Raw genomic sequence first — 13023 nt, forward strand, 5'->3', positions numbered from 1 at the left:
TCCACACATATCTTATTTGTTAACAGGAGATGTCGGCAATGGTATCCCTCGTTGTTAAGCATTCACTAAAATGCTAAAAGCACAATGGTTTATAATTGTTCGATAAAAATCATTCTTATATTTCTATATGTTTATTTAAAAAAAATGCAGCCATAACAAGTACAATAAAAAAAAAAACCAAAAAAAAATTGCTCATTGGTTGGATGTCGTGCTATACAATTTTAATAATATTGAAAGATGAAAAATGATATATCAAAGTGATTGTTGAAAACATGTTCAATCTAATATACTTAATGGTAATTGGACTTTAGTATGAGATTGTTTGGAAATTATATTTGTGCCATGAAACATAAGTGTTATCTCTACAAGATAGTTGCCCATGAATTCGAAATGCAAGCTTAAAACCTACCATGAAACTTATTTTGAGTGAACTAGGTACAACTATCTTGCCCATGAATTCCAAATGCAAGCTTGAAACCTACCATGAAAATTCTTTTCAGTGAACTAGGTACAAATGATTTGATAAATAAACAATTATATGTTAGAAATTGTAATCACTCATGCATGCCAAAGTTGGCTAAATTTAGGAGATTTAGTTAATTGAGTTAAGTTGAGTGAGTTCGAGTTAAGTTATATTTTGGGAAAATTCGAATTTAGAGTGTGTGTGCATGTTGAATTATTCTGGGCGAGTAGTTAGTCCAAAAATTATAAATACCCCTCATTGGGTTCATTGTAATCAATCAATTTTGTATGATCAATAAAGAAGAGCAGCAACTCCTATGGCTTGTGTGTGTTAATTTTTTGTGTTTCTCCTCTCTTCCTTTCCAACAAATTAGTATCATAACTAAATAATCTAAGGAGATAAATAATTTGTAGCCGCAGCTTGAAGAACCACATAGTGTGAGTAATAAGTCACAACAAGTGGAAATTATTTTTCGTCGTTGTTGATCCATAGTCTCGAGTCAAGTGCCCCTAGATGATTGGAAAAGTCGTCATCATAAACCACAAGCACGCTGTGAGAGTCAATGTTCACACAATATTTTCGCCACCACGATAACCACAAGTTTTTTGAGTAGAATTTCCCCTTTGTCGTGATCCAAAAATTCAGCGTAAGAAAGTCAAGGCCGAAGAAAATTTTAAGAAGGGCCCATTGTTTGAACGTTTAAAAAAGGTGCATGAGTTTTTTGGGTGAAGATTGTGCCTTACAAGGGCACATATTAAAAACTCATATATATATATATATATATATATATATATATATATATATATATATATATATATATATATATATATATATATATATATATATATATATATATATATTGTCGCCACTGCGATAACCACAAGTTTTTTGAGTAGAATTTCCCCTTTATCGTGATCCAAAAATTCAGTGTAAGAAAGTCAAGGCTGAAGAAAATTTTAAGAAGAAGGGCACATTGTTTGAACGTTCAAAAAAGGTGCATGAGTTTTTTGGGTGAAGATTGTGCCTTACAAGGGAACATATTAAAAATTATATATATTTGGGTGATATGGAAGATAACCTCATGCAATATAGAAAGAAACTATAAGATAGAGGAAAGATATCAGTATGGATCGCAAAGTGTGACAAAAGAATATTATGAAAAGGAGTTGAAAAGAAGAGGCAGAGATCATTGGCATGTTTAGAGAGGTTTAGGCCACCGTTGAGGAACTGAGAAGTCTAGTAGAAGACAAAGAAGAAACTAAGGTTGATTGGTGTAGCGTAGATCTGCTACCACCTCCTATGTTTACTGATGCCCTAGCTTTGAGTTTCATTCAAAAAGCAATGGAGGAAATAATTCCGTGTAAGGTAGAAAAAGATACATCTTCCAAGGAAGCATGGCAGATCTTGCAAGAAGAATTTGGTGCAAAGGAAAGTGACATGCAGCAACATGTTATGTCATATGAAGAGAAGTCAGTCACAAATCTAAGGGCATATGAGAAAGACTCTGAGAGGACAACAGAGCTTGGAGAATCCCACTCAAAAGTGGATGATGGTCATGAATACTATAAAATTGAAACCCATTATGCAGACATGCATATGGATGAAGAAGATGCAACAAAGATTGTAGAGAGAGAATTTGAACTCTCTGTGTGAAATAGAGAAATAACATATAAATGCTCAAGGACTACATTGTAATGTGGATGATGCAGATGATGGTGAATCCCACTGTGACGAAACACATGTGGATGATGACTGCAAAGTGAGATGTGAATTGCTGAATCTAGCTGCAACTTATGGATTTGGTGAAGTTGAAATTGCCAATGAGCACATGCATGCTCAGATATTGTTGAGCCCTGAACTTGCATATTTCCTATACACTTTCCTAGACTCTTCCCATTCACTTGGACCTCCTAAGCTATCAACATCATTGCATATTAATCATAAAAGAGCATTGAAAGTGGTTTTTTTAACTATGTTTTGTGTCTGCTGTTTGAACTAGATTTTTTCTCATTGAGCTGCGGAATCCTGTCACTTTCCGCAGATGTTTTTGTTAAAGTCTACATTGCAGGTGTCATCAGGCAAAGCGAGCCACATGGGCAAGTTGGAAATGACTTGGACATGGACCGAGTCTTATTGGCTCAGTCGAATTCATCAGGGGAGGCCGTGGTCAACGGTGGTCAAACAGAAGAGTCCTACGGCAACAAGACTCCTTTTCCAAGCACGTGAAAGATTTTGGCCATTTCTAGATCTCTGGAGGCACACTGACACCTGTAGGCTGCCCACGATGTGAATCCAACAAGTTGTCTTCAATAGATTGCATAATCTTGGCAGCCATGATGCTAAATCCATGGACACTGTTGTTTACGTGTCCTCTGTCAGCGTAGTTTACAGGAAAACATTTATGTAACCTTTTGCTATAAATAATGCATTTCTATACGCATAGGAGTTAGTCTTTTGAATATAATTTTGCTGATAAAAAGCCCACTGTGCCGTGACACTAGTTTCATTGTTGTGACTGCGTTTTGAAATATATGAGAAGACTCTGTTTCTACATGATTGTGTGAAGCGTAATTCTTGATTGATAGCTGTTGCCCGAGGTTGTGCAGAGGGCCCCTGCACACGCCGAGGTTTCGTTTCTTATTGCTGTACAGTTTCATGTTGTGTTTCTTTATGTTTATTGCAAATATGCCATAGTTATTCACTTATGTATATTTCATTTACTATGGTACTAACGCTTCATTCTTGTTCATAATTTTACATGCTTTGTACATTGCTGTTAACACTGATCAATGTGCATGTTCCAGATTACAGTAGGCCCGGGCATCTTCATACATTTCCTTTTGCAAAAACTAGTGACATGGAATCAGTCTTTCTGCTGACTTGCTTTTCTTAGCTTTTAATTCCAGTTCTATTTTGTTGATTTCAGTTTAGTTCATTTGCTTCGTTAGACAGTTTAGATATCAGATTGCTCAAGTTGTTGATGATTACCTCCGAAAGCCATAGCTTAGACTACCTGGCGAGGGGTCAGACTATGAATTGATGTGATTTGATTTTAGTTTACTTTTCTGCAATTAGATATCAGATTGCTCAAGTTGTTGATGATTACCTCCGAAAGCCATAGTTGGACTAACTGGCGAGGGGTCAGACTATGAATTGATGTGATTTGATTTTAGTTTTACTTTTCTGCAATTAAATATCAGATTGCTCAAGTTGTTGATGATTACCTTCGAAAGCCATAGCTGGACTAACTGGCAAGGGGTCAGACTATGAATTGATGTAATTTGATTTTAGCTTTACTTTACTTGCAATTTTTGGATTTCTTTGAGTGCAGTAGCTTAATTCATTTCTTTTGTATTTAGACAGCAGTAGGGATAATGGTTTCATGATCAATAGTTCACTGTTTGTTTGATTAGAATAGTGGCACATTTTCATTTTCTTTTAGGAATTAATTTCATCATTAGTATGTTCTAAGACCCTCTGAAGTTTGAAGTTTTGGAAATCATTATAAAGGACATAATTGCCCTGAAAATATATATCCATACTTGTCTTTTAGAATTTCCATTTCAAATTGAGAGATAAACCAAGATAAAAACCCCCAAAACAAAATAAAAAAAAAACGACAAAAAGTAAGAAATAGGTTATCTTGCACATATAGTGTGCCACACTTCAACAGTTTACGACTCCTAGATTGATAATTAATATAGCAATTTAGGACACTCTAAATTGACCAAAAAGATATCCCACCATAGGGTGGATGAACATTATGGTAATGAAATCTGTGAAACAAGGATTGATCATGGAAATATGGAAAGTGCCATGTTTGATGAAGAAATGAAGGTTGAAGATGCCATTGTAGCAGCAAGATATGAAGCAATGGGAACTGCTCATGAAGCAATATGTGATCTAGCAGCAACTGATGATCAAGGAGAGGATAAAGTAATTGAATATTTTTTAATGAGAATATCCACTAATAACATAACAATGGAAGGCAACCTCCATGAAATTGAAAATAAGGCAGAGAAGGAAGAGGTAGAGAGGGAAGATCTCATTGAAGAGCATAACAAAGATGTTTTTAACATTGTTTTCGAATATGTAGGTGTTCAAAATAGCATGGGAGATGAAGTTGAAATAAAATTTCTTAATAAGTTTGATGCAGATTTGAAGCTCATTGAAGAATGGATTCAGAAACCAATTGAACAAATTGATGTGATTCTTAAAGAAACAACTGGAATAAAATAATTGAATGAAATGGTGAACACTGATCTTGAGTGTGCATATTATAGGAAAAAAGCAGTAGTACGTGATGATGAAAGTGAAAAGAAATATATGGAAATTTTTGAAAACAAGGAAGAATGCATTAAAACCATTTTTCAACAATGGAGTCAAGAAGAGATAAGATTCTTCTATCAAGAAATATGGCAGAAAGAAAGATAGGAATATAAAGTACAAGCAATAAAGGGAAGGAGATAGTTTCAAGATGAAGTGTTTTGGCAATAGTCCATGAGTGAAAGTGTTGTCACCCTCTACAAAACTTGTCTTCAACTGTTAAAAAGGTGAAATTTGGCAGAAAAGTTTATAACCATATTCAGGGTCACAAAAGTAGTCAAAGATTGATTGGACCTCCTCCAATGGGTAAAGCTCGGAATTAGCTTTCCAACGACATATAGAACTCCTCAAATGGACCTTGGAATCAGAAGTTATAACAAATCAGAGTTGCCATTGAAAACCGAAAGCCAAGGAGAAAAGTCCTTAAGGGAAAATCCTGCAAATTGGCAATCGAATGTCTCGATGGTCTGAAAAATGAGCATTATAAATAAGATGCCAGGAAAAAGAGGCGACAATGTAAAATCGCCGATGGAACCCAAAAGGGGATTTACAAAGAAAATCAATGAAAAAACCAGGGGCAGGCAGTCCCTTTCTCTCTCCTCTGACTGGGGGTTCAATATGGGGGTTAGCCCGTGGTCAAAGGAAGGGAGAGAAACCAAGGGATAAGTGTTACAGGAAATCCTGCAATCATAGATTGCAAGTTTTTGAAGGTCACACCAATGGCACAACTTAGAAACTGCCAATGTGCCAATTGTGATACTCTGGGTGGGCCCAATCGGCGATCGACACTCACAATGTTGCAAGGGTTGTCCAATGTAAAGGTCAAGGATTTTGCTGATATGCAGGATTTTGTTTAACAAAGGAATGAGTCTCCTAGACACGCATCCAAAGGCCCTAGCACCTGAGGACTAAGCGTCTGGTCATAGCCCTCGGTCATATGAAGGAAAAGGGGGAAGGGGCTCAAAGAAAAAGGGGCTAAAGTGCATCAGAATGCGCTGTTCTGTAAGAAATTTTAATATAAAATCCCGATGTAATAACTGCCCGATAATGGAATACAAGGCTTTAAAGACGTGACAGGTTGGAAACTGAGACATTTAAGAAGGATATTGAGCATTTAAAAATTGGCATGGGCTGACCTTGTAAAGCCCCTTATGACAGGAAATCAGGCTCAAAAGAGACAGAGTAAATGAATGTATGGAAGCTTGGGAGGACTTAATGATTCAGCATGGAGCTCCATGTAGAGGGAAGACGAAGTACTGCCCAGATGACCTCTGTTTCTGTACCATGGCATTAAACTCACAGTCGAAACACTCCCAGCTCTAGAGTACGAGCGATTCAAGCAGTAAAGGCAAAAACGACGAGAACTAGCCGAATACCACAGGAGGAAGATCATGACCAAGCATTCAGCTAATCAAAGGCAATCCCAGGGATAGGAATGCAAATATTTTGTTGGATTTTTTCATCTAATTGTTGACATGTTTTGTATTTTGTACCTTGTTGCAATTTAATGAAGCAATTAAATCTTTTGTAGTCATATTTTGCCCATAGAGCCATCCCAGGCCGAGACAACTAGTTGATATAATAGCTAAGGCTCAACTGAGATATTTATTGTAACCACTATTCAAAGCTCCCCTCCCCAGATAAATAGAGGGAAGCAACACTTACCAAAAGGTTTAGAATTTTTGGAAAGAAACTCTTGAGTGGATCCTTTTCTTGTTTCACAAAGGCATTATATGAACATTGATGTATGCACTCTATCAGAGAAATTAATGGAAGAATTGTGGTGATTCCAACTCCTTGATTTACAATATGTTTTTCTCTCTTAGTATTTCCATATGTGTTTGACATTCTCCTCAGATTGCATGTAAGTAGCAACTAGATATATTTCCATTATATGCAGATTCATTTCAGTCAAGTCTTTGATAAATAATGCCTGTATTGATATGGTGATAAGGTCTTTAAAAGGCACTCCATGCATCTCAACATCTCATAAACCTTTCCTTGCTCTTGTTTTCCTCTAAATCCAGAGATACACAATTCTTAAATTTTAAGCTCTGTTTTGATGGTTTTTCAGGCTCTATTGTCTTCTGCTATTCCATCTCCATAAACAATTAATTTCCTGTGAGTTTCAACCTACTTTGGCCACCATTGTTCGAGTATTACTCCTTGTGGAATTATACACACATATTATTTCTTACATTCTGCTTTCATGAGCGGTTCTGAACCAACCCTTTTCAAACTATTCGTGACATAAAACTATTAGTGCTACAAGCTCTGAAGATAAATATGCTAGCACTACTTAAGATCTCCTAGGCATTGGTCTATAATCAACCTAGGGGCTGTCTCTAGGAGGATTTTCTTATCCCGCATTGCTGATACACGTGCTAGAATTAGCCACAACATCTTTTTGGCGTCATTGTCGAGGAACGGATTAGAATATTTTTCCGTGGGTACGAAAAATATTTACATTCCCTCTGTTAGGTGAGACAGGGAAGTGTGGGTTGAATATCTCTCACCTTGGCTACTCCATTATTTCAATTTTATGGTAAACATCCTGGCGACTCCACTGTCTATATATTTGTCTGATCATCTTGGATTTCAAGCAACCTCATACTCGCTTTGATGCTAAACAATAGAAAACTTCGACTATATTTGAACTTGAGATTACTCACCTAGAGGGGTTTTCAAAATGGGCTCCTGAATCAAATCCTTGGCCACCAAATTTTCCCCACTGGATTTTTAATCTATTGTTGGTTATCCCAATCAAGTCCCTTCATATCTAGAATGGGAGACCTATTTGCCTAGATTCAGTGGAAACACAGATAGAAGACCAGACCAACACCTCAAATATTTTCATGAATGCATGGAACAACAGGGTATTGTTTTTGAAGATGTGAAAATGAAGTTGTTCATGCATTCTTTAGAGGGAGATGCTAAAGTTTGGTACAAAAAAATACCTCGTGGCAACATATCTTATTTAAAGAGATTTCACTTAACATTCAATCATTATTGCAGAAAATATTGTCTACTAGATGCTCTGTTTGAAGATTGTTGTGCACATTATAATATTGAAAATATTTATGAGGTTAATGATCCTGCTGAAGATGTTTGTGAGACTCTGTTCCAAGAAGACATCTACTCACATTGAGAAGCATCACCCAGTGATCAAGAAAGAGGAGAAAGAGATAACGTCGAGCTGCAAACAAACCCTCTGAGATCTCATTCAATCGAAGTTGATGATTCTCCTTCTTGTGATGTGTATGACTCTGATGGAGAGTCAAGGGATGAAGAACCACAACAATCTCAGTTATGGGAAGCTGGACAAAAAGAGGAGGCCCACTAGGAGGTTGATAAAGAGGATCCAATTTATGATCCACATCCTTCAAATGGAGAACTAGTTCAAGAAGATGATATTAAAGTTGATGAATTTTCTCTGATATATAAATCATATGATTCAAAGGAGGATGAGATCGTTGTATATTGTCAAAGGGATCCACTTTTTCCACTGGAAAACTCGTAATCTTTCATTAACTTTGAAAAATTACATATTGTAGATGCGATTTCATATGTTGTATCTGTCTAGCCCCAGAGGGCTCAGTCAAAATTGTGAGGGTTCACCAAAAACTATATACTGTTCAGATTCACCACGCAGGGTGTTCATTCAAAATATAATAGGAGCCTGTTATAAGTCTGTACATATGCCACGCAGGGCCATACATAAATATATCCTGTATAATATATACAAAGTTTTCAATATAAACATTTCTAAAAAAATTTCAAAAACCAGTGATCAAGGGCTCTCTGCCCTGTGGTAATGCTGATCTATGTATGGGTGGTGATAGTAGCAGAATTCATTGGTCCCTCGCTATTCCTGGATCATCCACTGTTAGGCCCCTATACTACTAGTGTAACCCCTTATTGTTATTAGTATAACCCACTTATTATATTGATGTACCCATGTAGTGCCCATATTGTTACTATTGTGCCCCATAGAAGCCCACTATTGTTATTATTGTGCCCTTACATTATTATTATTATGTCGGCTCTGATTATGTTATGACCCCTTAGACTCCTATATATAGAAAGGAGGTATTTTCATTTGTATCATCGAAGAATTGTTCATTTATGTAATGTAAAGGAGGTTTCCCCCTCGAAGAGGCTGAATTCTAAGGCGTTGATCTATATTTTCTATCTTTTCTTGAGCTGGTTCCATAACATTTGGTATCAGAGCTTTGGATTCTAGGGTTTCGCTGCTCCAAATAGGTCATCGTGGCATTTTCGCTATAACTTTTTTCTGCGACGTTTCAGAGGTTGAAAAAAAAACCCATTTGAGAAGAAATTGCGCTGAACCTCGGGTCCGAATTTCAGAGCTTTTCGCGCTATATTTGCGGAGATATGATATGAGGAACTTGGTCTTTTTGCAGACTCCTGAATTACATTCCAAACAGGTGACCTGGGGAAAATCGTCATAACTTTCTCTCTGGGGATCGGATTGAAATTTCGTAAGAAGGTACAGAAAGAGGACGGATTGTAGTTTCTTATATGCATTTTTCAGATCCAAAGAGCGAAACAGTGACACGTGGCACTTCATACAGTTTCGCTCTTCTGGAAAGGTCTATATTCAGGTCATCTTGGGAGATTGTGCATAACTCTTTCTTAGAGAATCCAATTTGGATCAGACTGGTGGCATTGGAAAGAGGACACAGAGGGCTAGTATAGGTAATAATTTCAGAACTTAAAGATCCAAAAGTACAGAGTTACAGTAATTTCAAGGTCGAGCTCCTAAAATCAAGAAAAAGCAAGATGAGGAAGTTTGATGGCAAGGATCCGATAAATTGGATACTTCAGATGGAGCAATATTTTGATCTACATGGTGTACAACTGTTACAAAAGTTATGTATTGCATCTTCATATTTAGAATCAGATCAATTTTTATGGTACGAAGGGCTTTGTTCTCGTAAACAACTTGTTATGTGGTCAATTTTCACGGAGGAAATGATAGCACATTATGAGGATACAAAGAGCAACACCTTCTTTAGAGCAACACCACAACAATTGGAAAGAGTAAAAGGGCTTTGTGACATAGAGGAAAGCAAAATTATGGAAACCAGGAAGCGTACCCCTCACAACTATAAATATGGAAGTGTTGTTTCTCCTAGCCTTCCACAACCTACAAGGGTTACACCACAACAATTGGAAGAAAAAAGAGAAAAAGGGCTTTGTTACAATTGTGATAGCAAATGCACTAAAGGTCATAAGTGTGCTGAGAAGAAATTATTTTACATAGAATATGAAGAGGAGGAAGAAAAGGATCAAGAAACATCAAAAGAAGAAGATATACACCAGGACCCCACCCCAGAGAAAGAAGAAATGAATCAGACCATATCTTGTAAAGCATTGGCAAGAATTACCACTCCTCAAACTCTCAAGATAGAAGGACATATCAAGAAGAAAAATGTGCAAGAAGTGAAAGATCACATCGAGAAAGAAGAAATGAATCCAACCATATCTTGTAATTCATTGTTCGAAATTACCACTCCTCAAACTATCAAGATAGAAGGACATATCAAGAAGAAAAATGTTCAAGAAGTGAAAGATCACATCGAGCATCAAGAAATGAATCCAACCATATCTTGTAAAGGATTGGAAGAAATTACCACTCCTCAAACTCTAGAGATAGAAGGACATATCAAGAAGAAAAAGGTTCAAGCAGTGAAAGATCACATCGAGCATCAACAACAAGTTCTTCAACTTTTAAAGGATAACGCCACTTTGGTGCAAAATCAAACGAAACAACAGGTAGATAAACATCGTAGTGAAAAATGTTTTGATGTAGGTGATTGGGTATTTTTACTGCTACATCTCAAGCAAGCTATTTATGTAAAGGAAATGTTGGCAATACTACATGCACTTAAAAAATGGCGACCTTACCGAATGGGAAGACTCTTCAAGGATGAGGATGTGGAAGCATTGTTTTGTGCTATTTATATTATCCAACTAGATTGGATAAACGAAGCAAGGGATGAATGGAAGAAGGACGAAGAAGTATGGCCACTTATTCAAAAGTTGCGAAAGATCCCAATTCAAACAATATTGCCAGAAATTGAAGAGGAAGGAAAAATCATATTGGAACCTGGAGCAGTCACAGAAACAAGATTCTGACAGCTACGAAATCGATCAATTTCAGAGTATCTCATCAAGTGGAAGAACTTACCCGCTGAAGATTCCACATGGGAGGACAAGAATTTTATACAGAAGCATCAAGAACTACTCAAGCATTGAGGACAACGCTTTTTGAAGGAGAGGGGCATGTTAGGCCCCTATACTACTAGTGTAACCCCTTATTGTTATTAGTATAACCTACTTATTATATTGATGTACCCATGTAGTGCCCATATTGTTACTATTGTTCCCCATAGAAGCCCACTATTGTTATTATTGTGCCTTACATTATTATTATTATGTCGGCTCTGATTATGTTATGACCCCTTAGACTCCTATATATAGAAAGGAGGTATTTTCATTTGTATCATCGAAGAATTGTTCATTTATGTAATGTAAAGGAGGTTGCCCCCTCGAAGAGGCTGAATTCTAAGGCGTTGATCTATCTTTTCTATCTTTTCTTGAGCTGGTTTCAAACATCCACTCTCCTCTGGGAAGTACCGTGGCCTCCTTGGATAGCCCGTCAGCACAACTGTTATATTCCTTGTAAATATGATTGCATGTGATGTTATTAAATTGAGCCTTGAAAATGTTTACTTCATCCAAAATATTACTGAGTGTGTGTATGTGACAAGCAGTAATATTATTGAACCAATTAATAATGATCTTCGAGTCTCCAAAAATATTTAAGCTCATGCAATTATGTCCCAAAGAGAAATGCAAGAGGTGATGGAGGGTGATGAGTTCTGCGAAATTGTTTGTTCCAGCCCTAATCCCATCTTAACTTTGTAGAAGTGTTGTTCACTTATGTATATGATGAAACCACCACCACATCCCTGCTGTTGTGCTGCACCATCGAAATACGCCCAAGGGGTATTTTTATCAATATGAGGAGGGGCATGTGGCCTTCGGGCTCGAGGTTGTTGAGGTTCAGGCATCTCATTATATGCCGATACAATACAGGCCGCAATGTGTGGCCAACACACAGGTTTGTTGTCAAATATAGAGCGGTTTCGAGCCAGCCAGAGATGCCAACTGATAATCAGAGGGAGACTTTGAAGTTTGGAACCCTTATGCTGATTGAACCAACATTCCCATGCACTGTTGAGGTCAGCACCTTCCCAATGCCCTGTATAATGTATGGAGGTAGAAATATTTTTCCAGAGAGTAATCAGGGCTGTGCATTTCAGAAAAAGATGTAGGGTCGATTCAGTTGAGTTTTTGCACAAGGTACACCAATTCGGCCCATGGAAGGATCGGTGTGTGAGATTCTCGCCCGTAGGAACTTTGTCTCTAAGGATACACCAGAAAAATAGTCTGGTCCGAGGAGGCGCTGTAAGTTTCCAAATACTCTTCCACCAGAAAGTAATCTGCTCCGGTATCTTGTGGGAGATCAGGGATAGATATCCAGTCTTGGGGGAGTAGATACCATTTTCCGCATGACACCAAATAAGTTCATCAGGGCCCTCTTTAATCCTGATATGAGATTCAGATAGTGCAGATATATATTCGTGCCATTCTTGGTGCCAACATTGTGGTAAATCAAGCTGCAAGGCGGTTTTCCATCCTTGGAAGAAGATGGTGGAATTATGATGGTCTGCAATATTTGCAATCACCTTGAGCTCATGAGAATGTAGGTGTTGTATGAGTTCTCTAGACAGCTGATATCTTCCTCCACCTCCAGTCCATGGGTCCAAGCCAATGCGGGCCATAGTTCCATCGTTGATTCTCCAGGCCAGATTATCCCTGATGTGTGGTAGAGAATGAAGGAGTGCCTTCCAGACAGATGAGATGCCAGTTTTAGGCCAACTTGGCAAACGAACCCAATCCATGATTTGCTGAGGCCAAATATACTTATGATATGTGATGGCAGTCCAAAGGTTTTGTCCAGTCAACAGAGTCCAACCCATTTTTGCTGCAAGGGCTTGTGCAAATAAAGGAAGGTCTTTTAGACCCCAGCCTCCCCATTTCTTAGGCAGTGCAATCTTATTCCATCCTACCCATGCAAAAATCAAAGGGATCCACTTACAAACAAGTGGAGAGAATACTACCAACAATAGCTCCTTCAAGAA

At 37.6% G+C, this 13023-nt stretch overlaps 1 protein-coding gene across 1 annotated transcript; it reads right to left on the minus strand.

Annotated features, from left to right (window-relative positions):
* Positions 1-11643: 11643 nt before the first annotated feature.
* LOC149154067 (uncharacterized) lies at positions 11644-12861 on the minus strand. Its single transcript, XM_089444032.1, has one exon. It carries the CDS (start codon positions 12859-12861, stop codon positions 11644-11646), a length of 1218 nt encoding a protein of 405 aa, XP_089300158.1.
* Positions 12862-13023: the final 162 nt, after the last annotated feature.

This window comes from Pinus tabuliformis, chromosome 9 (assembly GCF_031772625.1).
Source record: "Pinus tabuliformis cultivar Carrire ecotype Pingquan chromosome 9, CPIR1, whole genome shotgun sequence".
NCBI lineage: Eukaryota > Viridiplantae > Streptophyta > Pinopsida > Pinales > Pinaceae > Pinus > Pinus tabuliformis.

Bases quoted from the DNA above. Each gene is read 5' to 3' on its own strand.
- LOC149154067 (XM_089444032.1), bottom strand. From the start codon at position 12,861: ATGGGTTGGACTCTGTTGACTGGACAAAACCTTTGGACTGCCATCACA.